The 27253-nt window shown below is 38.4% G+C and overlaps 1 protein-coding gene across 1 annotated transcript in view; it reads right to left on the reverse strand.

The window, feature by feature from the left end:
* Positions 1-4253: 4253 nt before the first annotated feature.
* The window catches only part of LOC140234905 (dachshund homolog 1-like), a 107274-nt gene continuing 84274 nt past the window's right edge, over positions 4254-27253 (reverse strand). The window contains 8 exon segments of the mRNA XM_072314946.1: positions 4254-4624; positions 10446-10520; positions 13631-13879; positions 14395-14478; positions 21672-21774; positions 22444-22574; positions 23368-23403; positions 25535-25811. Coding sequence (XP_072171047.1) covers positions 4569-4624; positions 10446-10520; positions 13631-13879; positions 14395-14478; positions 21672-21774; positions 22444-22574; positions 23368-23403; positions 25535-25811 — 1011 coding nt within the window. The 3' untranslated portion in view covers positions 4254-4568.

Below are 27253 nucleotides of genomic sequence, written 5' to 3' on the forward strand. Positions count from 1 at the left end.
CTGATAATAACAAGTGGAATTGCAAATTACACACACACATAAATACAGAAATCCATATTCCACAATTTCTGTTTGGCATACTGTCTTGTGTTGATATTGACTGCTACCGCATCGTGTGGACAAGAAAGGAAGAAGAAATACTAGAATGACAGCATCGAAAGAAAATCAGAACAAGAGATGTTTTTGGCGAGACAATTCAGGACAGAGGAAAATAAAACCCTGAGTTTAAACTGAAGATGATACCAGGGATGAGATGGTGGGATATCATCCCCTGGCAGTGCCATCACATTTATCAATGTCAACAGACAATGATGACAGCATGATTGACAGATAATAAAAAAGAAAAGGGTGTTTAACAAATGAAATAATATACAGATGGAAAAAAAAAAATGTACATGGGAATAAGTCTATCTGACAACACTTCATCTTAATTTCTACAAGAAACATTCCTAGAAAGAAAAGGACACAAAATCATGGTTTGGTCACAACGTATCTTACGAAAACAAGCAAAGAAAAAAAATACTGTTCATAATTCTTCATTATCTAGGAATGTCAAGTGATTAATTCTACTCATTAAATCAAGTAAACACATAGAGGAAATGCTACATTGTCCAATTTAGGGCTGAATATGCACTAGGCAAGATCTCACGCTATAGTCACTCGTCATCCAAACTGGACGCGCTCGAGTTCGCACAAGAGTTTTACACCAAACACATCCTCTCATGAACTTCAAGTGTACGTCATACATGACAAAGCTTCTGGTTTAACATCTGTCTTCAAAGCATCTGATTTGGTGAGGTGCAGTGTATGCTAACTCCTGTGATCAACGGTGGGCTGTAAGAGGTGTAACACATTCATATATGCACTATCACTGTATTTAACACACTCACACATAATTTAAATTATCCACAGTTGGCTTAAATTGAAGAAGAAAAAAAAGAAACTCACTCAATTTTTTTAATATCAATATATTTACAATCATGTATAGATATATGTATATTTTCACTTCTTTAAGTTACATTTGCAACAATACCATAGTCTACTTCAAAATAAGTAAAATCTTCTGTGGATTGAGATGTTCTACTGAGATTTACAGTAGCTCTATTATTGTCCAGTGGTCACTACAGTTCTCAGTACTAGGCTAAATGGTCAGCAACTGACCACATAATGCATTGGCTTGCACATAGCATAAGTGGATGCGGAATCAGTGAAACCCTGTTTACATCTATAATAATTCACTCTAAAGTCTAGAATAATGATCATATGTTATGATATCAAGCACAAGATTTCTCTCTCAAGTCAAAGGTGGTGGTCTTATAGATATCCACAAAGCATCTGTTTCTCTGTTTGTACAAAATCACTCAAGATATGATTTATAGAAACAAAACACATAAATCACACAGAAAAAAAACAACAACCAAAACATCCTGGCTCATAACAAATTAGAACACAGTCACCTGGTACTGTAGTATACTATCAATCTCTAATAAAACAGTGAACTAATCATATAAACCTATGTATTCGTGGCAGATTGTTTTTGCGGCGGGGGCGGGGTTGACAAACATATACTTCAGAGAAACGTTTTGTTCGAGCGGTAGTGCAGCGTAGCACAGGAAGAGGGGCAGAACAGGTGGGAGAAGAACAGGGATTCAAATAGAAATACAGCTTTGGGAAGAAACTGAGAAAAAGAGGATACAACAAAGGGGATGGGGGTGGGGCAAACCTGTATCAAGATGGCGGATAGTTCAGTTTGTGTAAGAAATTTTCTTGGAGAGTCGGTGGGCACAGAAATTCAAACAAATGCAGGAGGGTTTTCAAATTAACAGCAATCCATCGGCTCCAAGAAAGGGGAAGCTTTAATCCATTTGGAAAAAATGGCTCTTCTGATCTGTCATCAAATGTAGCAAGTACTTTGCAAATTTCTGAATCCATAAGAGTTAGTAAGCATAGAAAAAAAAAATGTTTCATGCAGAGAATGCTCGTCAAAATTTACATCTTTATGCAACATTTGGGAATATACATTCTATCAGATGCAAGTGAAGATAAAATCATATTATGATAAGAATGCTGAATTTCTCTACCACAACGTCAGCTTGAGAACAGCTGGAACCAGTCCCATCTGGGTTAAAAATACATGATCGCCAGAATATGATAAGTCATCCAGCGATACGATTCTGCTTTCTCCTGCACGGTAGTGAGAGGGGGATGCAAGATAGAGTGAGAGAAAGAGAGGGATAGAGAGCTTGGAAAAAAAAAAAAAAAAAAAAGATGACTGAAACCTCTCATTACTTTCACAGCACAGGTTGGCCGATCAATTCAAACAGTGTCCAAACCTGATCCCTGCCTGTTGCCAATTTGATGATTCACAGTAATAGTGTACAGATTTATGGGCTTGAGACAACCCAAAGGGAATAAGAAAATACTATCTGAGAGAACAAGCAACAACGATGAAACACGACTCCAAGCTCCCTACAATGGTGCAGGTAAATGTGTGAGAAAGGACTGTTTTTCTTTCCATTTTGGAGATAGTTATTCATGCATAAAATGGCAAGCATCACAACATACCTCTACTTCCCACATCAGAGTACCTCTTAAAGTAAACAATCTGCATAGTGTTCTGGCAAGTCATGACTGTATCGGAATTGAGGAAAAATCAGGCGAGTATTGCTGGCTTTGATGGATCCACACATCACAGCTGAATCACCCAGAAATTTGTCACGTTCTTAATCAATAAAACATTGGTGACCCTTTCAATTTTCTGAACATCTCACCTCCCCCCCCCCCCCCCCCATCCAGACTCCTGCTCCTATCCCTTTTGTAACTTTGCTGTCTGTTCATTGAATTAATCAAAGTATCTGGCGATCCAGTGGTCAATTTCATGGTGAATGCAAAAACATGCCATGAGAGTGGCAAAGAAGGAGGTCTCCTTGCTTACTGTCACATGAGTGGTAGAAGGGAGATGGCTTCTGTGGATTATTGAGTATTGGTTTGACATATTTTCCAACAGTCGTCAGAGCTCGTCTGAAGCACATGGTTGTGATTACTACAGGCAATTAAGCAGAAAATGATTCAGAGGTGCTGGTGCATAAAAGTGAGCCAATTTCTAGGACGACGTAATTATGACGCATCTTTTTCGTCAGCTCCAGGACAACAAATCCCACCACGACACCAATGCGCCATGGGTTAATATATCAATAACATGTAGCATGTCATATAATGACAGATTCTGAGTGGACATCACAATGAAAAATGCCAATGGCGACCTACGACACCATGGTTATGCTATATTTATTAGAGACGGCTTCCTGATTACAGCTTGCACACAAGATATAGTGGTATCATTACAGGTGTAAATAAATACAAGCGAGTGAATGGAAACATTTTGTAATGCCATCTAATTGAGGAACAATGAAAAATTGAGATAACATCTACATTGTCACTAATTATTCCTCCTGTTTAAGTTAAATAGTATAGAGCTCTCCCTCATACCCATCCTTGCACGTAGTAACTTTGGTATGTCCAGAAAAAAAAAGAAGAAAAGACAGAAGCAAAGTCTGCCAGTAGCACAAACCTGGCATTATCGGTGCGGTGATTTCAGCTTCGTTGGTAAGTTTTAGGCATCTACATTTCTGCACAATTTCAACATCTTATCGGCTAAATTTACTCTCGCTGTTCAACGAGGGCACCTGTGATCTGATTCAACAGACTGTGTCAAAAGTTCCATACATGCTGCCATAACTCTTTTGCCTGTATGTACAGTGCATGACCAATGTCTGTAAACTTGTGGAAAAAAAAAAAATTCTGTGTGTCAAACATTAAAAACAGTGCATATATACATCCATTTACAAATAGAATTCTCACCGAGTATCAAAACAGACCTCAACTACAGAATCTGATGTCAATAGTCCAATCCAGATTTCAATTCTGAATTAATTATTTCTCTACTTTCTTGTCTGGAGGGTGGGGGATAACAGCACACCTTTTTTTGTTGTTGTTGTTTGCTTTATACTTGGTCAAGCTTCACATAAAAGTATTTACATCACATTAAAACATATATAACGATTCAGCGAAGCAGCTTCTTGCGCCATGAGGGAAAATATAAGCAATTGCTCCTCTCCGACGAGTTCATCGAACCCTCGGAGGTTCGAGAAGAATATCGCAAACACAATTACAGAAAGCCATTTCCAGAAAGTGTCCTTTTCTACATCGTGACACTGAAGTCACAATCGAAAAATGTGCATCGCCTTGTGCATTCTCCTTCATGACAGACTGGCATCTGAATTCTTCCAAGCTTCACACAGTTCAAAACTTGTCCATTGTATCCGTTCCATTCAATAAGTCTTCCATCAGAGAAGCAAAGACGGGACGATGTTTTGAGACTCGCTTCCAGCATGCGCGTGAGTGATGAAAGGTCGATAAACTTGAGAAGTCGCTGAGCATTCACAACTTCTCCATCGATCTGCACGTGTGTGCATAGCCCTGTGCATGTTTTTTGTTTTGCTTTGTTTTGTGTGTTGTTTTTTCCGAGTGCGGTGGTTGTCACGGCAATGCCAGGTTGAGTGCTGTCTCTATGTGGCTAGTCCGGGGTTGAAGAGAAGCGAGTTTTTGAAGTATAATCTTGCATCTGTATGGTTTGAAAGAAAAGAGAATAAATAAAGAGGTAAACAACTTTCAACTGTCACATAAGATAGATAGATAGATAGATAGATAGATAGATAGATAGATAGATAGATAGATAGAGATAGAGAAGAGAGAGAAAGAGAGGGATGGAGAGATAGAGAGAGAAGGAGAAAGGGAGAAATTGCTACATGGACACACCTGGGGTGCAGTGCCCTACAAACAGATTGTGTGGGCTCTGACTTTCAATTCACCCCCGAAATAAAGGTGTGCGATGCCAACTCCACCACGCTCCCTGCAATGTGAGTGTACACTGCCCAATACAAACATCGGGGTATTTCTCTGATTTCCTTTTGGCAGTAACTCATACGAATGTTATTTGTTTTCAGCACTATTATCATTGTGTCAGGTAACTGATGACTAATGCTAAGAAAGAAATAGATGAGAGTGCCTCTCACACTGACAGAAACGACCTAGTGGTCAACTGATCAAGAGCCCTCTCAGATTGGAGAAGAACTCTTTAGTGAAAGTGATACCTACTCGATGAATGTGTTTAAAATACTTTTAAAGCTGACCAATGTTTTTTCTTTCTTTCTTTCTTTTTTGGTAAGTCTAATTATATGGAGCAAACAATGTGCATTTGAGGAAAATTCTGATGCAGCTATTTCAATCATGTAGCTCATTGGTAAACATAAGATGTTTGTTTTTATCCCTTAAAAAAATGGATACTACCACTATATTTCTCCACACAGCTTGTAATAGATCTATGGTAACATGTTATTTAGCATGAAGAAAAATCATGTACAAATTACAATCTAATATATACACTATTTGCAGTTCAATCCTGATATTATAGGATTTAAAGCTCTGTTTACTTTCTCTCAATCTTGCTGTCTTGTTTTTCATTTAAATGCTGCCAGCTTGTAGACATTACTTTCCTTGACTGCAGTTTAACAGTCACTCCACTTAAATCATGGGCATGCCAATACATATATATATACCACATAAGTGGCTATCCTTGGTTCATTTCCTTTTCCTGTTCAAAGTCATATTGTCCTATTTATCATTAGTGATATTCTCGTTTTCATCCTTACTCGCATTCTTAAAATAACCACTTTCATCATTACTAATACTACTTTTATGGCAAAGAAGCTTTCCACTTGGTGTTATTTGTATAAAGATGATGTGCACATTTTCATTTCGTATAGGGTACGAAGTTATGCATGAACCCGATAGGATGAGAAAGTTTATGTTGGTTGATCAGCATGTGTGTGCCTGTAAAATGGCTGCAACTGGCTGGAATGTTCCCCAGGGCGTGGAGAGTGAGCACTGTCAGTGCTGGTTGGAAATAATATATCCAATGACCCGGGTGATAATAGTCTGTAAAGTGCATTGAGATACTTAATAAGAGTGAAATGCACTTTATAAAAACTAGCTATTATTATCATTATTATCATTATTATGAACCACCTATCATGCTTGTAGCTTAGGAAGCAAATACAGAGTGCCAGTACATTATTTTAGATTGAATAGTGAATTGTCCTATGAATAAACACACTCTTCAATTAATGTATTCACTTGCTTGACACTCTTGAACAGTGAATCGTCCTAATAATACATATGTTCTTCAGTTAATATATTCATTTGTTTGATGCTCTTGAACAATGAATTGTCCTACGAATAAACAAGTTCTTCAACAATTGCATTCACTTGTTTTGTATGTCTCTTCTTTGTTTTGGTTTCTAGTGATACAATGAGTACTACAAGTGATCAATTTGGTTCTCATTGCATTCCACTCTTCAATCCACATCTAATAATCACATGCTGCCATCAAGTAGGTGTTATTCTCATTGTGACATGTCATGCAGATGTGAATTCCACCCCAGCGTTGGGCAAATACTAATTAGAAAATGAATGCCGAAGACATGGTCATAGGCTAACCCATTAGCCAAACCATTTATTCACATTAGATTACAATTTGATCCGCCAATTCAGTCTACATGAGAAGATGGCATATGATATTTCAAGGGCTCCAAAATGTGAAATGAATTGCTCCACTCCACTGAGCCACGTACATCCAACATTTGTACATTGTGGAGTGATTACAACCAATCATCTACCATTATTACTGCGACTATTACACAAGATCCTTCATTAGGCACACCCCAATTTTGATACTAATGAGGCAGAACATGCTAATTTTGCCATTCAGAGTTGGCAAATGAAGATTAAAACTTCATCTGTCAGGAACAAGATGGCATGATTGAAGTGGATGCTCTTTAACAAAATGACTTTTCAATTCCCATGTCTTCTAAACGACATCATTTAAGGTCTCAATATGAACAGATCTCTCGCACCTTGAATGACAGCTGCTGGAATTATTTTGTGGTGTAAGTGGTGGGGGGGGGGGGGTGGGGGGTGGAAAGAATGTTTTTTTGTGTGCCAATCAAGAGTAATTGTACCCGGCACTGATGAGTGTGCTAATTAGCCATCAGTTCAGCACACTCCAGTGTTTTATGGATACTCTACATAAGGCCCAATCAATTCTGAGCTATGGAACGTGATCAATTGCATAGTACATGTACACATCCACCAACACGAAGGAGTCTTTTTCAGGTGATCAAGAGCAGGCATTGAATTTTTGTGGTTCCTTTCTATGATTAACCATTACTGTTCATTTGTACTGTCATGTCAGCCAGTCCAAGAAGAAGTAAAATCAAACCTTTCTCAACAATTGTCTGTTTGTTTGTTTTTTTTCAATTAGACATCAAGCCTTAATTTGGCAGGCATTTTTACCACGGTAATGTTTCATCACATGCCTTCACCTCCTTTCCAAACTATGCCGGCAACAAAAATGACGTCTACCATCACCATTCACATCAACACAGCACTGTGATATTTAAAAGTTTTCACAGTCAACCGACCTGAAAGACTGAACACTATCTTGCAAATTATTTCACACTCATGCATGTGTGTGAAGCCATGTGGCCAACTGAGCATTATGGTGTAGGATCTGTATGGTACCAACTTTTGAATCATGACAGATATAAAGATATTTTCTAACAATATAATTGTAAGTTCACAGCAGGCAGAGAGCATAAGTTGTCTCCATTTGTTTTGTTTCTAAAGAAGTATGACATACATACATCTTTATAGCTAATACAGGAAATCCATTAAATACTGAAGCATTCTACAAGATTATGACATATACACACATTGAAGCTTTTTCATATTAAGAATTGCAGTCCTTACTTCGGTAATTTCTTCTTTTTTTTGTGCTAAATCTGAATCCTCTAATGAAACAGAGGGTCACTTCACTTGAGAAAAAAAAATCATGACATAGTTTTCTAGTTTACATAGTTTGTCACCAACATCTGCAAACTGTCATCTAGCACTTTACAGAAATCTGAATGTATAAATGGTTGACAAAATACTTTAGTGACAATTTACTTTTCTCTCAAAGCCTCTTGAAAAGCTCTGTACAATGCAGTCATCACTCAGATCTAAGAATTACAACCAGCTACATTTTCTATTTATATTCTTGCTTAACTCTCTTCCTTTGCTGTACTTCCCCACAAAATATCAACAACGTACTTTAATATGAAGCCAATACAGCTAACACATTCGGTCAAAAACAAACACTACTCTTATTTTTCCCTAAATAATAACTCTTAATTTCACTGGAATTTACGAGCAAAGTGTCATATAAGCACATATCAATTGCAATTAATTGTCCAAGATTTATGCATGAATACACGGAAACATACATAATTCATAAATCAGCATAATGTTTGCAACAATCACTTTAATTCAGAATGGTCTATGAATGCACTAGGGTGTAATGTAAAACTCTTGACAAATTAAAAAAAAAAAAAGAAGATATGTAACCATCTTAGTCGTTACTCTTAAATAATAAATAAAAGAATTTAAAGTGTATCAAAACATCCAGGACAGGTGAACGAAAAAAAAAAAAAAATAACCAGGGCTGGATGGGATGTTAGGTTCCAAGGTGAAAAGGAAAAGATGACAGAGAATATGACAAAGGCAATGACAGCTAAAGCGGAATGAAATGACAAGACAGAAGGACAAGTGAAAATGACTTCTGGTGGTTGGTGACGTTGTAAGTGAAAGTGAAAAATCACGTCATATGAGGACGAAAGGAAATGAATAATCACAACGATGAGCAGACTACAGAAATGGACTAAATGAACAAACAAATGAAAGCATTGTTGATCAGAAGTATTCTGAGCGGGTCCCCGGGAATCATTTTTTTGTCTTTTTTTTTTTTTTTGGTGATGAGAAATTGCGCAATTGTGCAGTATACTGAACAAGTAGAGACCACACAGTGAGCACAGCACTGTTTGAATGACTTAGTCAGTTAGCGGATGTTAAAGCATGAATGGTACATGATGAGTGATCACAAACACACAAAGACAAAAAACATTCACAAAAAAGACAGAAAAATAGTCTCCCTCATTAATTGACAAAAAAATGCACTATTCATAGTGTAATAGATAAAAGTAAGGGAACAAAAAAAAAATATGTCAGAAAGCTTACATGAAACGAAATGTCAATCAATTACTGTAACAATAACAGCTCAACATCCATCAACATTCCAAAACTAGACTTATTCAAATGCAGAAACAGAATGACGCTATAAAACTTTGTTCAAATGAAGATCAAAATACACTGCCAACTTCACAAGATCACAACGCATCTAATGAGGAGGGCACAATTCACATGTACCAAAAAAAGTGAATTGGAAAAAAAAATAAGAAAGGGTAAATAAGAGTTTACAGAAGAAGTGTGAAAAGGGGAAGATGGAAAGAATGGAAGATTGAATACGAATATGTTCTGTGAGGAAAGCACTTATTTTCTTGATTTTTAAATTGATATAAATATAACTGTCATGCCCACATGGAAAGATCTATCCTTAATGGACCAATATCTTTGCAAGTTCTGAGGTGTTTACCGTATTTTCCTGACATTTGTAGTAATTTCATTTCAGGATATCTCTGGTTACATTGTGGTAAAATATGATTCTAAATATAGTGGAGTTTCTCTTTTAACTCTGAGCCATATCAGACTAAAAGTTCATACTGGATTTAAAATGCTCTCTAATGAATGCTAAGTAGCAGCAGTAGACAGGGGGTCCATTTTATGAAAGTCTTATGAGAGTTTTTTTTCACTCACAAGACACAAGTATGAGAGACTTCATGAAGTGGATTTTAAAGTTTCTCACAGCTACACGTACATTTGAGCAACTTTGGCCATTCTGGGATTTACGTGATGACTTCATGAAACACACCCCGGGTTCTAGTAGGCTAAGGGTTAAGAATGAGAAGAACTATATCCTTGATATTTCCTCTTACAATAAATTTCCATTCTTTTAATTAATCTCCTCTTAACCTCTCTTTCACTCTCTATTTTTTGGAAGAAGACGTCATCTTATCATAAAGACAGAAGAAGGTGGAGGATAGCAGTTCAAAATGACTGAAATTTGGGTGCTAACAATGTAACAGGACAAAGAAGAACAGAAAAGGTTCACTGCTCAAAAAAGATACATTTTTGCTTTGAGACAATCACATGATGATAACAGAGGATGACAGTTAGTTTTGAGTGGAAATGACAATTGTTTATGGGGTTACTTTTTGTTTTGTCGAGTTGTTACTTGGTGTTGCTAGTGGGGGGGGGGGGGGCGGGGGGAGGGGAGAAAGGGGGTGGGGTGGGGGTGGGTGGAGATGATAAGAGGTGATGACATTTAATGGGGGCGGGGTCATTTTAGGGGCCACACCTGTCCGTTCAAGGATGCGTGCTTCCGTTAATACCTTGGAGTCGGCTGACGACCTCACTGCGGGATGAGCTGCTGCTGCGATCCACTTCCATCTCGGGTGACATGTTGTCTGCACAGAGGGGAGAAAAATAAGAGAGAATAACAAGGGTGAATGAATGAATGTCATTGTTTTTGTTGTTATTTTTGTTGTTGTTGTTGTTGTTTGTTGCAGTTGTGTGCCACCAAAGTGACCACTTTCGGCAACAGAATACAATACTACGATACATATTTACAGAATTTTTGTGAATCAGGACATTTTTGTGAATTGAGACTTTGTAATAATTTCGCAAGTTGTTAAAATTCGCAATCATGGAGTGCAGCAATGGAGAAATCAAACATATGCCCTTTACATTTCTGTTGAGATCAGAGTTAAAGGGGATGGCTAGTAACTGATCAGTAGGAATCAGTGGGAATGCTGGGGGATTATTGTTCCAATCCTTGTGGGATTCAGTTAAGAGTACATTATATATCTATTGTTGTGTGAAAATTATTTGCTTCAGAATGGTCTCATATTCAAGTAATGTGCAGTTCAATGTTTCCAGGTTAGCATGCCTGTACAGTGTCGGGGCGATCGTTAACGGGCATTACTTGAATATGAGACCATTCTGAAGCAAATAATTTTAACACAACAATAGATATATAATGTACTTTTAAATAAATCCCACAAGGATTGGAACAATCATCCCCCAGCATTCCCACTGATTCCCACTGATCAGTTACCAGCCATCCCCTTTAATATTTTAGAGAGTTGTTAACTTTGCGATTAGCACCCAACTCGTGAAATTCATGAAAGTATAAACCCTGTGAAATATATGGTGTATACAGTATGGAGTGTACTGTGAGTCACAATAAAATATCGGAAAATGTTACGAGTGTCACAGTAATCAGTGGGGAGGGGGGGTTCATATTATCCATGGATGAACTCACTCTTAATTTTTTATTCTAAGCATTTGAGACAGGGCTAATCTTGTTTTCATAAATACATTACATTGATGTCCTGCAAAATCTTCCTACTGTTGTACCCACTAGTGAAATTGATACTAATCAAACTTAGCAAGAGAGTCCGAAGACATCGCATGCAGTCAATCACTAAATCAGTGTGTTGTGATGGCACAAATTGAGGAGAAAAATAACCCGGCACACAAATAAAGCCACTTAGATATTTTTGCCGTAAAAGGCGGATCGTGCTTTGACTGAAGAAAATCCAGAACATGTGATATGTTTGTCCGCGTAAACTTCATGCTCTTGTTCTACACTGGGGGTGGGTAGCCTATTATTAAAGGCTCGACCTTCACGATTATTCAAAATTCCCCTTCACTGGGACTCACAACTGTCAGTTAGTTTTCCTGCCCACATTTGCAAGCAGACAAATAAAGCCATTCAAACTGCCTATCTTGTGTGGTATCATTGCATAATTAGGCCACCCTGTTGCCGAATTTCCAACAATCACAATTTTTGATGGGCTGACGTGTTTTATACAAGCTGCATGCAGACCCCCACCCACATGCTCTCTGGCAGTTGGCCAGCTGACGCAATGATTACGTTCCCAGCACTTATCTCGGCAAAGCGGCAAGCCCAAGGTTACACACTCATTATTACATGACTAAACACATAAACACACTCAGCATTCGTCTCATTCACATTCATAATTCCTTCACCCTTCCACTTTCTTTTTTTCTCTTGCTTACAATCTCACCTCACACCCACACTAAACTCATAATATCATTGAATCTGTTTTCTTAAGTTTTAAATGAGTTATATTGGCAGTGAAATTTTCTCTTTTCTTCCTCTTTGTTCCATATAAAAAGGTCATTTTATTTGATCATTACAATGAAACTGGACCACATCAAATTATTTGGAGAATGAAATATATTTCATGCAAATTTGATACTCTATCCTCTCCTCACTAGCTCATACAAAGTGTATCTGTTTAGTTCCTTTAATCATTAGTCTCGCTTCATACATTTAGAAGAGCTATCGAAGCCTATCAACAATTATTATTTCATTGGTATACCTGTTGTGTTTACTATCATCCATGCCATTCTGTCTGTCTGTGTTTCTGTTTGTCTATTGGATAAGCCTTTCTCCATAAATCGTGACCAAAGCTTGAAACTACAAATTGTGAAGCTCACGTAATAATTAATTAGGGATGGGGGCCCTCTGTACTGGGAAGCTCCATGCAGCTCAGTCGCCGATAGCAACAGCTTTCACTATTCACTTGCTCACTGGCCAATGGGGTTGTCCATAGAGAAAGACGGAATTGAATTTTCTTGTTCAGAGTTGGCTTTCTACTCTGTTTTTACATGAAAAAAAAAAATGACGAACTGAACAGCACTGGATTGGCAAATACGTGATACTGGACTGATACAGTATGCGAGATCAAGGAGGAGTTTCCTCCCGGCAAATTCAATCGCCATGACAATAACTTACAACAACTTTCTCCAGAACGACTTTCTCTATTTCGCGTGTCTTCACGGCAGGAAGTGAATTGTCATGCATTTTTTCCCAAGAATTTGAGTACAAGGAAGTCCTTGGGCTAAAATTGCTTCACAAACACAGCCCTCCCTAAGTTTTTTTTTTTTCCCTGTCATTCTCCTTCTGACTCTATAAAAGCATCCCCTTGCTCTCCCTCTCTCCCCTCTCTCTCTCCTACTCTCTTGTTTTCTCTCATCCTTTCTTTTATTCTCTTTCTCTCTCATGTTGTCTCATTCTCTCTCTCTCTCTCTCTCTTTTTTTTCTCTGTCTGGGTGCATTTTTAGCAAACTTTTTCTAGGTCGAGACATGATTTTAAAACCGTGTTTTGTGGTTTAAATTTTGCCATCAACGGTAGTCTTGATTACAAACACGGTTTTGACACATTGTTTTGAAATGCACTGTGAAGGTGCAATACAAAACCATGTTTCACTAGAAACAAGGTTTTGAAAGTCTTATAACTTCAACTGTCATTTGAAACACTGTTTATGTGATATCATAGTTGCACACGCCCTGTTTGATCAATCTAACTGCCATGGGACGAGCTGAACATGATGAGATGCACAATGGCACAGTCTGAGCGAGCCAGAACGCACTCCGAATGATCTCTTTCAGAGCATGTTTCAAAATCGTCTTTCTCTGTACGCAAAATCTTATAAATGCAACCAAAGCCACATCCTCTGCAAAAAATCCTCCGGCCCCACTCACCTTTCTCGTACACGTCCTGGCAGCTGGGCCGGCGGTCCCCTCCGTTCAGGGCCCGCAAGGGGTCCTGTGCGGCCTGGATGGGCTGGATGGTCTGGATGGGTGGGCTGCGGCTGGGCTCCTGGTCCGACAGGGATCCCTTCATGGCCTTCTGCTGTTGCTGCTGTTGCTGTTGCTGACTGGATGACTCGACTTGCTCCTGCAGTCGTCTCCTGCTGCGCTTCTCCTTTTTCAGACGACGGACAAGGATAGCTGAGGTGGGGAAGGATGGGGGAAAGAGAGTAATAAAAAAATAATTGACTGTCAATAAATTTGAATTTCTGCTCAGTTTGAAAATAAAAAAATCATTGATATCATCCTGCATGCAAGTCATGGATATCAATTTTTTAGATCATCTTGTTTCTGTCCAATACAGAGCAGTTTTTGAAAATAATGTTCACAATTCTGGTGTAGCTGCAAAACTTTTTTCCCTCTAAGACCTCATGGGTCTATATCAACCAACTTGATAAAACAGGATATATTCATGAATTGGATCTCATTCTTTAAATCATCCTCACAACCCTGTGCCATGTGTGTTGTCCTCCTAGATTTGTAGAACAATTGATTCTCTTATCTCTTTTACATTGCAGAGAACAAGGAAATTTACAGATATCCTCAACTTGTGTGTTTGGGTTACTTAAAACAGAAGTTGGGTTATTCAAAATGGCAATCTCTTCGATCTCCTTGTTGCACACAACGTGGCAGGCAACGTTGGCGGACAGACTCACCGAATCTCCTCTGCTCTGCCACGAGCTGCTTCTCCAGGGATTCCCTCAGCTCCCGCTCACGCAGAAGTTCAAGCTTGAGCTCGGCTATAGGGTGGGGGGGGGGGGGAGCAGCAGGGGATGGGAAAGGAGACCAGAAGGAGCAGAGACAGCATAGAAAATAATGAGAGACACAGAGAATGATGGCAGATTGAAGGAGAGAATATAGAATAAGTGTTTGTCAGAGAGACAGAGACAGACAGACAGACAGACAGACAGTCAGACAGACAGAGACAGTGAGAGGAGGAGGAAAGGAAGGGAGAGAAAAACAAAGATAAAACAAATGAAAATTTTGTGATTTGGGCAAGTAGTCAACAGCACCATCAAACTGCAAACAATCAGACAGAATTAAACAAATATATACTACACAGCTATACATCCATATATATATATATATATATATATATATATATATATATATATATATATATATATATATATGTCTGTGTGTGTATATGTGTACACACAATGTATGAATACATATGCAAGTATATAAGTGCATATACACATAGTATCAATAAAGCTGAATATATTCAGTCTAACACAGAACAAATTACCTCCAGGGAATCATATTGATATGTTAGGGTTGCAGTAAGAGTGAAATTCTATTCTTTTTTGCATGGCCTAATAGGACAACAAATCTTACTGTGTATCATTGGCTGACATTTGTGAAAATAGAAATAACTTAATGAGAGTAAACTGAGAGAAAACCGTGGGTGAGTGCAGAACTGACTACCACAAACAATAGCCTGAGAACGGCCCTCAGAGTACAAGGAACAACAAGTGACATCGATCTATTTTGCCGCAAACTTTATGTCACACAGACCTGAATTAGTTTCCTGAAGGGCTTATCTTTGATTGCTGGTTGCCTGCGACTCTTGCCATCGTTTCCCAACGACGGGGGACTGAATATACATCCTGTAATGATTCTTCTTCACCACAAGAGATACATATTGATAGACACAAGGTTTTATTTACTTTACAGCTCTCTCGACTCCTCCCTTATCAAGGGATTTAGGGCTGTGGAGTGAGAACCAATATGGATTTTTTTTTTGGATATCATTATTTTCGTTTTTGGAGACGACTAACCTTGCTAGTGTGTAAAAAAAAAAAAAAGGTAAGGCATCCCAAGGCAAGATTGCGAGTGCATTGTATCAAACCAAGGATATGTGATGCAATACTGTAGATTTTACCATCTGAAGCACTATAGCTGTGACCATTCAGAGGGGGAGGCAATTCTACATTTAAGGACAAGTTCACCTTGATACATGTGGATTGAGCGAATGCAGCAAGATTTGTAGAACACAACAATGAAAGTTTAAGGAAAATTGGATAATCCACTCAAAAGGTTGTTTTTTTTTTCTTTTCAGTGCCGCCATCACTGGATGAGAAGACGACCATAAGTTTGTGATGTCACATGCACAGAATGATATAAAGAAACTAGAAGAAAATTTTTTGAAAAGTAAGCATTCCTTCCAACTTGTTACTGACATATCTTAAAAGGGTACTATTATTCAGAAAAAGAAGAATTCAAAAAAGGGGGAATGTTGAAAATACTAAAACTTATATATGTAATATAAATCCGATTTTTTAGAAAATCTGCCATCACTGTTTGCTTTTGTTTGTTTGTTTTACTTTTCTTTACCTTCAATGTCAACTTGGAACTTGAATGGGAAGCAGACACAAACTGTAACATTTTTTTTTTTTGTATATTGCTGGCACCATAAAAAGGATTTCAGAAATCTTGCCAACTGAGAAGTAGCAAAAAAGAAAGAAAGAAAAAAAAAAAGGATGCCTCGTTTCGCACCGACCAATTCCTACCACCGAGATCTGGCGAGTCATTTGTGTGGTTTTATATTTTTCCAAACAAAGGGAGAAACAAAACTCCTGATACTATTGACAACTCGTATTTCAATGGACCAATTACATTTCAAAACTTTCATCATCACAACTCAGCACATTTGAGATGCTAAAAGAAAGTACACTCGAACAATCACATCTTGTGATATTAATTGCAGCTCATAATTGGTCGGGGGGGGGGGGGGGGAGGGGTGGATCCAGAGAGACAAATCTGCAAGCCAAGATTCAAACGAGCAGGAGTACTATTATGACAGGGTTGTTATTTGAAGGGATAGGAAGTAGCAATCACTGGATGACAACTGGGGCGCACGTAAGAAACACTAACAGTTGGGAAAACAATGCCCAACCAGCTTTCACTTTGACCACAGGCCTCTACTTTTGCATGCTAGCAACGGTGGGAAAGTGATGGCTGCATTACAATTAAATTCTGGAATAAATGGCTGGTGCAGTTTCCCTCGGAAAAAAGCACTTGTAGCAGACACACAATCGAAGTGATTTATTGACCTTGTTTTGATAGGGCATTTAGAAAATTGTATTAGCTCCTTTTCTCAGGGCATTATGGCAGACACAATTATCTTTCATGACATTCAGTGCTTCATCAATTATCTTCTGTTGTTGTTGGTTTTTCATTAATGGCATGCACATGACTGCTGCTTTTCGCCCACTGCAGATATCATTTTGATAATGTAGTCACACTCCACAAGACTGGTTCAAAGCTAACCCTTTTTTGGGGTAGGTTCCTAGTGACTGGTATCTTGACTGGAATGTGACTCCTTCAAGAAACATCTAAAAACTCTTCTATTTATGTCTTAATCTTGCTCTGTATTTATGCACCTTGAGCCCTATACAGAGTGAATTTGATGCAATTTAAGTTGATATTACTCGTAGTAGTAGTGGTAGTATCATCACTATTAAATATGGCCATTTATTGTTCTTATTTCATCATCTTGAAGTAGCAAAATGGCACTTGACAATTGAATGAAAAGAGTCACCAGGTTTAAAGCAGTCACAGTGATTGCATCACAATGTGCTATCATGCATTTTATATTGATACCACTGCTACACAAACATCTTTTGACTAGCCATTTTTGTTCACAGAAATGTAAAGAATACCATTCAAAGTATTTTTTATTTAATGAAATTGCTATCATATTTAAGCAGGAAAATTATTCCCTGTGGTGTGATTAGGTTTAATAGATTATAAAGTATTTATTTAGCCCAGGAGAACTTTCAAAAGCATACTCTATTTTGCAATGACTGTTTTACTTTTCTGCATTCAAACATGAATATACAGCCAAATCAGAAGTTGGTGCACTCTCTATGTAGCAGGTACTCCTCTTGAGCTTAGGCAAGCATGTATTGGTAATGCCTTCATAAACTTTTGGTTCCTGTTGATGCTTTGAGAACAATCACCAAATGACAGATATAAATCATCTTCTACTTGTGTTGCAAACCAAAGACATTATTTCACGCAGACACACACACACCACACACACTCACTCACACAAACACTTCATACAGTTATGTGTGTATAATTATATACATGAATATATTTACATATACAATAATCAAAAGATGATTTGCAACTAGAACCAAAACTATCATTACCACAACAATGATATCTACTCCTGTAATAGCTGCTCACGGCACAATGCAAACCAAAAATTTATACACCCAGTTATAGTCAAACCACAATCTCTTCACACCCTTTTATTTCATTATATTTTTTTTCTTAGTTGTAATGGTACCCAGTGAATATGATAATGGCAGCAAAGAGAAAATTGAATGAACAGTGTATTTCCGGAGTGTTCGAATGCAAAAGACACAGTTATGATACCACAAAGTTGAGGAAATGAATGCATATTACAGTGTACTTTTAATGAAGCAATATCATACACTGTATTTACAACTAGCACTCATCAGTTACCATCACGTTCATCATGTATGCCTGCAAATTAAAGTAGCAGAGATATCTACTAGACAAGAAGATGGGGAATACTAAATTAGAATCCAAAGAAATGAAAATAATATGATAATTGTGATCTATATAGTGCATAACAATCATCAAGTTACTCTGTATGCGCTTTACATACATGTAGTGAGATTCAGATACTGACACTAAAATAATCACTTTCTAAAAATTAAGAAAGTAACTAAATAACTTTTCTGGTACAGTATCTGGAGTTACGGCAAAAAAAAAAAAATCTTCTACCATCTACACTTCTGAAAACAGAATGGGTGTCTTAAGAACAGTCTTGAATAATGCAAATGTAGGTCTTTTCCTTATTTCTGTTGGTAAGGAGTTTCAGAGAACAGAGGCAGATGCTGAGAAGGCTCTATTGCCATATAAAAAGAGGAAGAAACAATGCCCCCCACCCACACACACACAAAATGTTTAGTCATAAAAATTATTGAAACATCAAGTACATTGTGTGAAAGCATAATTTGTTCTTTCCCTATAGTGGATATTGTTTTTCTCTGTGGTACTGTCTTGTCACCACCGTTTGTCATCGTCATATCCATTCACATGTTGGTAAGGACTGAATATGCATAGTGGCATTTGAGATTTCAGAAAAAAATCAAACAGACATGGAAAATGGTTTAAAGGGATGGTACATTTATGGCTGAGATGATGGTTCAGGTTTCAAACTTTTTAATGTGAGATAATGAGAGACCTCTTACAAAAGATGATAGAAAATATAATTCTAGGAGGAATTCAGAGTTTATTTGATGAAAATTGGTTTTGAAATGGCTGAGATATCCAAAACAAAGCAATCCTAATAAAAGGTGGGACTCACCTTTTATCAAGATATCTCAGCCATTTCAAAACTGATTCTCCTCAAATAAACTGAACATTGAATGCTCTTTAAATTTTCATAGAGTGGTGTCTAAGTATCTCCAAGAAAGTAAACAGCTTAATTCTCAATTCTCTGATCTATCCCTTTATGGCGGGAGAGGACAAGAGAAGGAATAAGAACAAGGAAAAGATAGACAGAAGGTTAGATAGCTGGAGAGTGAGAGAGAGAGAGAGAGAGAGAGAGAGAGAGAGAGAAGGATAAAAAGAGGTGGAAGAGATGAGAGAGGAAAGATACAATGAGAGTAAGCACAAAAACTTTGCTCCCCCATGCCCGTACGTCACAGATCCACTCTTCACTTCTCGTCTGAGCCGAACGAGCCCTGACCTTTCTGTGCGATGAAAAGTGCTCGGTATGGTTTGTTGGCTTCTTGAAGCCGAGTTTCCCCCCGCCCGCTGCTTGATACCTTAATTCACTGTTACCAATTCACTAGCATTTCAGTAAATTTTTGATGTTTTCCTTCTTTTGAAAACTGTTCAAATCTATACCACCATAAACCATCTTCCTACACAGTGACCTTACTGATCTAGAAATAACAAATCTCCCTTTTTCTCTTGGCCAGAATTTTGCCCCTTTGCCAATTTTAGGCCTTCATTAGGAAAATCTTCCTGTTTCTACAAAAAACATTTTCCCCCCTCCCCCATGACATCCTTCATTAGAAAAAATTACTTCAGTAACTCTATCACTAATCTTTTGGACAGCTCTAAGGACTTTACAAAGTAAAAACATTTCCAACAAGAGATTAATTACATCTATGCCACCCACAAAATTATTGAGGAACTAAAACATGAAAATTACATAGCTTAAAACAAAAGTGTCTGTGATTGAACAAGCTGCAAAAAGAAAACAAATTCCCTGTTTTTCATTCTTCCTTAAAAAAATAAATTATAGTGTCCTCTAGAATGATAAAATATTACAATCAGTTAAATGATAGTTTACCTAATGTTTACCTAAACAAGCTGTGCTTATGAAGATGGTCCCATGCCTTTCCAATTGGACAGGTTTTTTTTTACAACTTTATTAAAAGTGTTTCTCTGCTAGTGTACCTAAAATTTGACATAGCTTTATCAATGTCTTAAATGTAAACATTTCTCCTGTGATTGTACTACATAATTGATGCATGTAAATAATTCATATAATCATGCTGACACTCTGTTAAATTTTGCTTTATTGCATTGAAAGTGGAATGCAGAAATAAATACTGAACTGAACGGAAACTGAATAAAGACAACCCCTCGTTCCGGCAAAGACAATACCGCCACGAATTCAACTGACACGTAAAATGAACCCGTATCATGTGAGTTGGAATCAATGGGAATTGAGTTATTTAGTAGGCCTGGTGGCAGGTATTTCATTTCATTTTAGTATTGTCACAACAGGATGTGCGCAAAACATGGCGTATGTATCTAACTGTGGCAAAGAAACCACGACCGCTGGGTTAAACCGTTCTGCTCACGACCCTATTGTCACGCATGGACAGGAAATAATACACTTAGCTTGACTGCAATATCTTTTTACCTTGCTCCAAAGCTTCTCCTTTTTTTTTGTCACTGTCAATTGCTTTCTTCCTACTTCCTATCGCAATTGCACATGTCAAAATCTTCTCGCTTGGCAGAGAGAGGTCAAAGGTTACGAGGAGACTGGGTCAGTGGCAAGTGGCTGCCTAGCTGGTCAATGGGAACTCAACTCCTTGCTGTATGAAATCACATGTGACTAGCCCATCATATTTTCTTGAATGCCAGTAACTTGTGCCTCAGTGTTTTGTTTTCTACTCCCAATTTTTGGTCGACCACAAAATTTAGCACAAAATGGAAACAATTAGCTCATTTTCTTTCAGTCTCTGTTTTTCCCAGCAATGCTACAAGTGATGACTTTTGTGCCAGTAACAAATATGACATCATTCCAAGCAGAAAGACAAAAACTAAACATGTAATTTCAGAGGGAGGAAGAGGGGAGGCCAATATTATATTCAAGACAAAATGTAGAAGCACCATGCATGAATATCATGAGTTGAGCAAAGCAGAATAGGAGAACTGATACAAATTGACAGTGATGACATCACGCGAGGCGGAGAGATCACATGATCTGGGAAATCATGTGACATTGGGTATATGTCATATTCTGGGATGTTATCCATGAAAAAAATAACCATTCTTGGAAGAGGCATATAAAAAAGTTGTTGAACGGAGGAAACAAGGAATTTACTATTCCTAGGCATGTGGCAGGGAGTATATAGATGTGAATCTGTATACTTTTTTTTTGTGTGGATTTCAATGTGTGTTTGAACTCTTGGGTTCTTGGGTAGTCAAAGTTGGTTTTGCATCTGACAACATTTGTAACTTCATCATTTTTCACCATGAGCTGTGGAAACAGAGATAGAACTATGGAAACCCAACTTGTGAAATTAACCTTGCTTGAGCTGGCACGACAAATCGTTTTGCATTCATCTCAGTGACCTTGGGAACATATCCTCACAAGTGTCACGCACACATTGGGAGGAGGATGATGAAATGGGAGCTAGCTTACCTTTCTCTAGGTTGATCTGCTTGTCCCTCTGGCGGGCGTTGTCCGAGGCGACCTTGAGGAGCCCTTGGATGTTGGTGAGCAGTGTCTCCATGGAGGATGGACCCTGCTGTAGCAAAGGGAAAAGAGGAGATGTCACTGGTTGAAGCCCAAAGGGGATGGACGTCACAAGGGTTTATGGCTTCCTCAGACATCCTTTGGGTCTCTCCAGGAAAGATATGTCCATGTCATTATGACTATCACATCATCAGTACAGTGGACTCCCCATTATAATGAAGTCCTTGGGACCGGCAGTTTTCTTTCGTTATATCGAAATTTCGTTATAACCAAAAAAATAAACAATAAAAAAAAAAAAAAAAAACAGAGTGGATAATGTTGCAGCCTGAATTTTTACTTCATTGTAACAGGAATTTTGTTATAACCGCGTTAGTTATAGCGGGAGTGCACTGTATTGCCTTGTTTTGTGTACTCAATACTGAACACATATCATAATGACTGGCAAATGTATATGGTGTTGAGCTACAAGAACCTCTGCACAAAACTGGTAATATATAATGTAGATGGGACAAAAGCGAAGCCATGCAAAGTAAATTCTCTGACTACCAAAATTGACTTTCTACCTGTACTGACTGTCTAAACTTTAATGATACCAATCCATCTTTTAACCACCACAACCCCATTCTTTACCTCACCTTCTTAAACTCTATCCCCCTTCCTGACCGATCTATTCTCCCCCTCCCCCTACTACGCCGGACATAGATTCATCCCTGCTTACCATTTGGTGGGTCAGCATGTCGCTGGCAGTCAGTCCCTGCAGGGTCACCGCTGACTGGCTGGTACTGTTGCCGTGGAGCTGTTCATAGTCGTCCGGCCTGGCGTGGGACACACCTTCGGTCAGGGAGCCATCTGAAGAGGACAAAAAGGGAAAGGACGATGTACTCATCATTTCACCTTTTCTCTCATTCAATAAGCATTCCTAATAGCAAGCCAAAAGAGTAGATTGCATTGCAATTTTCCTTTCCCCCCCCCCCCTTAAACAAAAAAAAATAACAATTTGAAACCTACACAACTTCTGATCAAGATCATCCACACATATTCTTCTAACTATAAACATCATTAGCACACATGGGCTCACACAATGCTTCAAAATTTTGAAGAGTGATTCTAAATTCCTCAAAAATCAAGCATTTCGAGTCTGCAAATTGTCACATTATATCTCACAGCCCAGTGCATGTCCATAACAAACTTTGTAAATATTTTTTTTACAAGTGTAGATATGAACAAGACTACCTATTGCCATGCGAAAAAAAAAAAAAAAAAAAAAAGAAAACATTATGGTGAGCTCAGTATCAATTACACATTTTCTGTTATTTCTGTTATAGTTGGTTGTAGGAGAGCACTGGTGAAAATAGTGGAATATCTCTACAATGATTCCAGCAATTCTGCAAAATGCAAAAGCTAGAGCTATAAATCAACAAAACCATTAAAAGAGATGTTATTCAAATGCTTGCAAAGGCTATGCTATGACATTTTTTTCTTGATGTTAATGAAGCTAAAAGACATGCAAATTGAAGAAAAAAAAAAGAACCATGGACCTCAAACCATATTCTCATACTCCTTGCCTATAGCAAAATATGTTGTTAAGTGTTATGGTAAAAGGAAGCAGAGATGAAAATTAAAATTTGGAAATAAATCTTACTCAAGCCAGAGTTTTTGCTTTCCTCCCTGGTTGCAGCTGTTGAAAGAGTGAAGAAACAATAGGACGATAGTTTGAAAAAAATCATGCAAACTTAATGGTCTTAAAATGATGCAAAGAATATGCTGTCCTTTGACTGAAACTCTAGTTAGGTGGTTTACTTCAAAAAAAAAAAGATAAATAAAACTTATTCAAATGCATTACTATCGTCATCTACTGAATGCTTTCTCCTTTATCAAATTTCAGCACAATGTCCATAATGATGCAATACTAATCCTTCGTGTGCTCTAACATTACAAAGCACTAACAGAGGAAGTTCAATTTAACACTAATGAAGATTTACAGGATTATGTTCATCCTACAAATACAACAACAACAACAACAACAACAACAACAAAATCCACTTCCTTCTCACCCCGCCCTCCCTCTCATGGATGATGCTGGATCAAGTTGTCAAGTTTAAATCAGACAAAAAAAAAAAAACACCAAGCAAAATTGGAACTTCGAGCTGGAATGAATGCTTGAGCTTGGCATGTCACCTTCAATTATAGACAGGAATCATAGTAATAGTTTCATTATTTGAATATGACACTACCCCCATCGCAGTGTGGTGTTCAATTAAAAGTGTAGCTTCTCATAACATCAGTTCATCAGTTACTGGAAATCAAAACTCCTCACATGAAGAATTTGTGTACATTGTGTAAATGAAGGGATGAACGAGTGAACGAAAGTCCATACAAAATTCCAGCAACTGTTTTTCTTTTCCACTTGATATCTATTTTTGAAAAAAAAATGAAAACAACTCATTCTATCTTACAAATAAAGCAAATGCACAATAGAATACAAGCTGAAATTATCACCTCTCTGCAAAGGCAGAATTACAGATTACGTGGAATAAATAGACACTCTAGAGGGATGGTCAGCAGTCACACAGAGCCAGATTTGCCCCGAGCATTGGGGGTTCCTGCCTTCAAAATCCTGGCATTAAGAAATTTAAAAAAATGAAACAACATGGTTTGCAGTTCAGAATAATTTTCCTTACGACAGTTGCCCAATCTTGCCTATCTGATTGGTTATGTCTTTACGTAACAGATTTCTGCAAAGCAGAAACCATTCTGGGGAATACTTATTTGTATATCCTTCCCAAAATGCATCAGCCAGCCGCTATTCACACTGCATTTAGATCTATTGAATTCTCATCAGAAGTGGATCTCATCAAAAATAAGTAAGTGGGGGAGGTGGTAAAAAAGGGGGGAAAAGACATCACATGACCATGTCACAAGCCTCATTTGCTGACAACAGTGGACTCAAATTAGTTGCCCTGCGCCTGAAGTGAGAGGTCATAAATTTCCAAACGAGGTTCAATGTTTTCAATGGACACACACATATATATGCATGATCGTCTGCCGAGTTTGGTATGGGCTTCAATTTGAGCGAAAATTTCCCTCCTGGAAAGGCTCTCGCTAGCGAGAAACTTCTTGGTTTATTCACTCCATGATGTTGGAGTGATGTAGCCGTAACACAGCACACCATTTTGTCGATTCTAAACTATGAAATAGGAGGAGGGGTTCACTTCTGGCAAAACGGATGTGGGCTATAAAGAATACACTTTTATTTTTTCATCTTTCCCACATGGGTAGCTTCTTTTTGTCACTGTCAACCTGACCCCACTTCTGATTTACACCTTGATTTAGAAAAAACAAACAAGCAAATAATGCCCATCTGATGACTTAGCCAAATTCTGAACAGCTCTAATAATGGCGACCACTTGCATACCTTATAAAAAGAGTGTGCCGAAAAAAGACACGTGTATAAATATCACGGAGACAAAATTATCTGACTGGCAACCGCAGCTTTCGAGGAGTCACCATCTCCATCCCGACTAAAAATAGAATTGTTACCATGGAAACAGTGACTTTAAAAAAAATCATGGAAGCATAGTCCATATATATATTTTCTGCAGCTCTGGCTTCTTGCAAGGAGGTACTAGGCTCGCCTAGTACCTCCTTGCTTCTTGTGTAGACGTGATCTGACAGTATCCCTCTACAGTGCGGATGACGTTGGGTGGTTTCTTTTCTTTTTCTTTTTTTGGGGGGGGGGGGGGGAGAATGGAGTTGGGGGAGTGAAAAGGAGGTGGGGTATGTGTGGGAAGTCCAACCGGAATACTTGCTCATTGCGTGAAGATGTTGGCGAATCAAATCTCGTGTACCTAGGCTGTGCTCCATGGCAGCCATGGCCTCCTCATGGATGCGGTCGCTCTCCTTCTCGTTCTCGTCCTCGTTCATGGCGGATGAGCCGGTGCTCTTCGGGGACAGCGCCCCCTGTGAGCCGCTGATGCCGGGACTGTGGCCGTCGGAGGAGCGCGGCGAGATCTCCCCGTTCTCCAGCCCTTCCTCCTGGTCGTCGATGTCGGCGGAGGCGTGGCTGTGAGAACTGGGCTGACTCGACTGTGAACAGACGTGTCAAATGAAAGAGTCAAACGTTATGGTTCAAAGAATCACTCAAAGGTCGCATATACATTTTTGCAAATGTCAAAAAAAAAATTCATGGTTGAAGAAGAATGTACCTCCACATTGTGTATGACATCTTACAGTAATATACACCTCAAACGAAATGAATAACTAACCCCACGGCACTCAAGAATACAATCTCATTTGGTACTGAGAATAATGGTTGGCACTTTTTTTTGGGTCCAAATAAATTCACTGGAAATCTTTAGTCTTGTTTCCCCTCCATTGTAAAGAGGTATCCAGTTTTATCGTACCTGAGGGAAAGTTTGAATTACCTACCTCTACAATCTACAGCTTATGAAAGGAATCTAATTTTCAGTGCTGCATATGGGACACACAAACTTTAAATCATACCATCTTTCTGTATCTTCCTTTATTTTTGCACCATGACACTTGACCTCGCACCAAGACATTACATTTGCATCATGTCTGGACAACTATTAAAATTGAAAAATTCACTGACACTTTATGTCATGTACAGATTAGATTTTTGAAGTCAATTTGCTTGTACAACAGGGTGAAAATCACCCGATTTTTCTTGCTTCTCCCTTTTACTACACATGGGCTTCCATAAGCCATTAAAAACAATTTTATAGTCACTCTAAATACCTGAACACTCTTACATAGTACACTGAATCCTGATGTCAACACAGTTGGAATTACATCCATACTGCTGAAGTAATTTGCGACAATGATTTGAACATTCATGAGGTAATCTACTATATGACAATTTCAGCATTGCTGCTTGTGCTGGATACATTTGATGTGGTGTAACTGGGATGTGCTCCTTCCAGAAAATTGCACTGGATGTCTTTGAATGACTGGGACATACTCCTGTGAGAATGAACACATCCCCCAAACAAAACAAGAATTATGACAAGTGCCACGGCTCTTTGTCTGAGGTGATGGAGCTAGCCCCGGAGAGAGAGACCGGAGTTCTTACAACTCTTTCTTGCCCTCCCTCCCCTGGGTTCGAAGCTCTATCTACACAATCTGCAAGCCACACCTCCTAAATGTTGCATCTGTTACTTGGCGAGACATAACCTTGATGCTGAGGGGGCAAGTTCGATTAATAAATCAGCGAGTCAATCATTCATGGGCCCCCGGTTAAAGAATACAGCCAGAGAAAACACATCAATTTCTCTTGCACCAACTTTTTTCCCCCCAATCCACCTCTGCTTTTGCCGCGGAAACCGTGAAAATGGGGGTATAATTCATGAGCATCGAGGGAAGAAAGAGTTGGAAAACTGTGTCAATTGTTTCTTTTCAAGCTCGACCCGAAATGGGCTCATGTGATGCATGTTTAATATCGTCATACATCACACCGTTCCTTCTGTTAACAAACTTGTGCATTAATATCCGGGGACTGCTGTTTTGGA

Source organism: Diadema setosum, chromosome 11, assembly GCF_964275005.1.
Source record: "Diadema setosum chromosome 11, eeDiaSeto1, whole genome shotgun sequence".
NCBI lineage: Eukaryota > Metazoa > Echinodermata > Echinoidea > Diadematoida > Diadematidae > Diadema > Diadema setosum.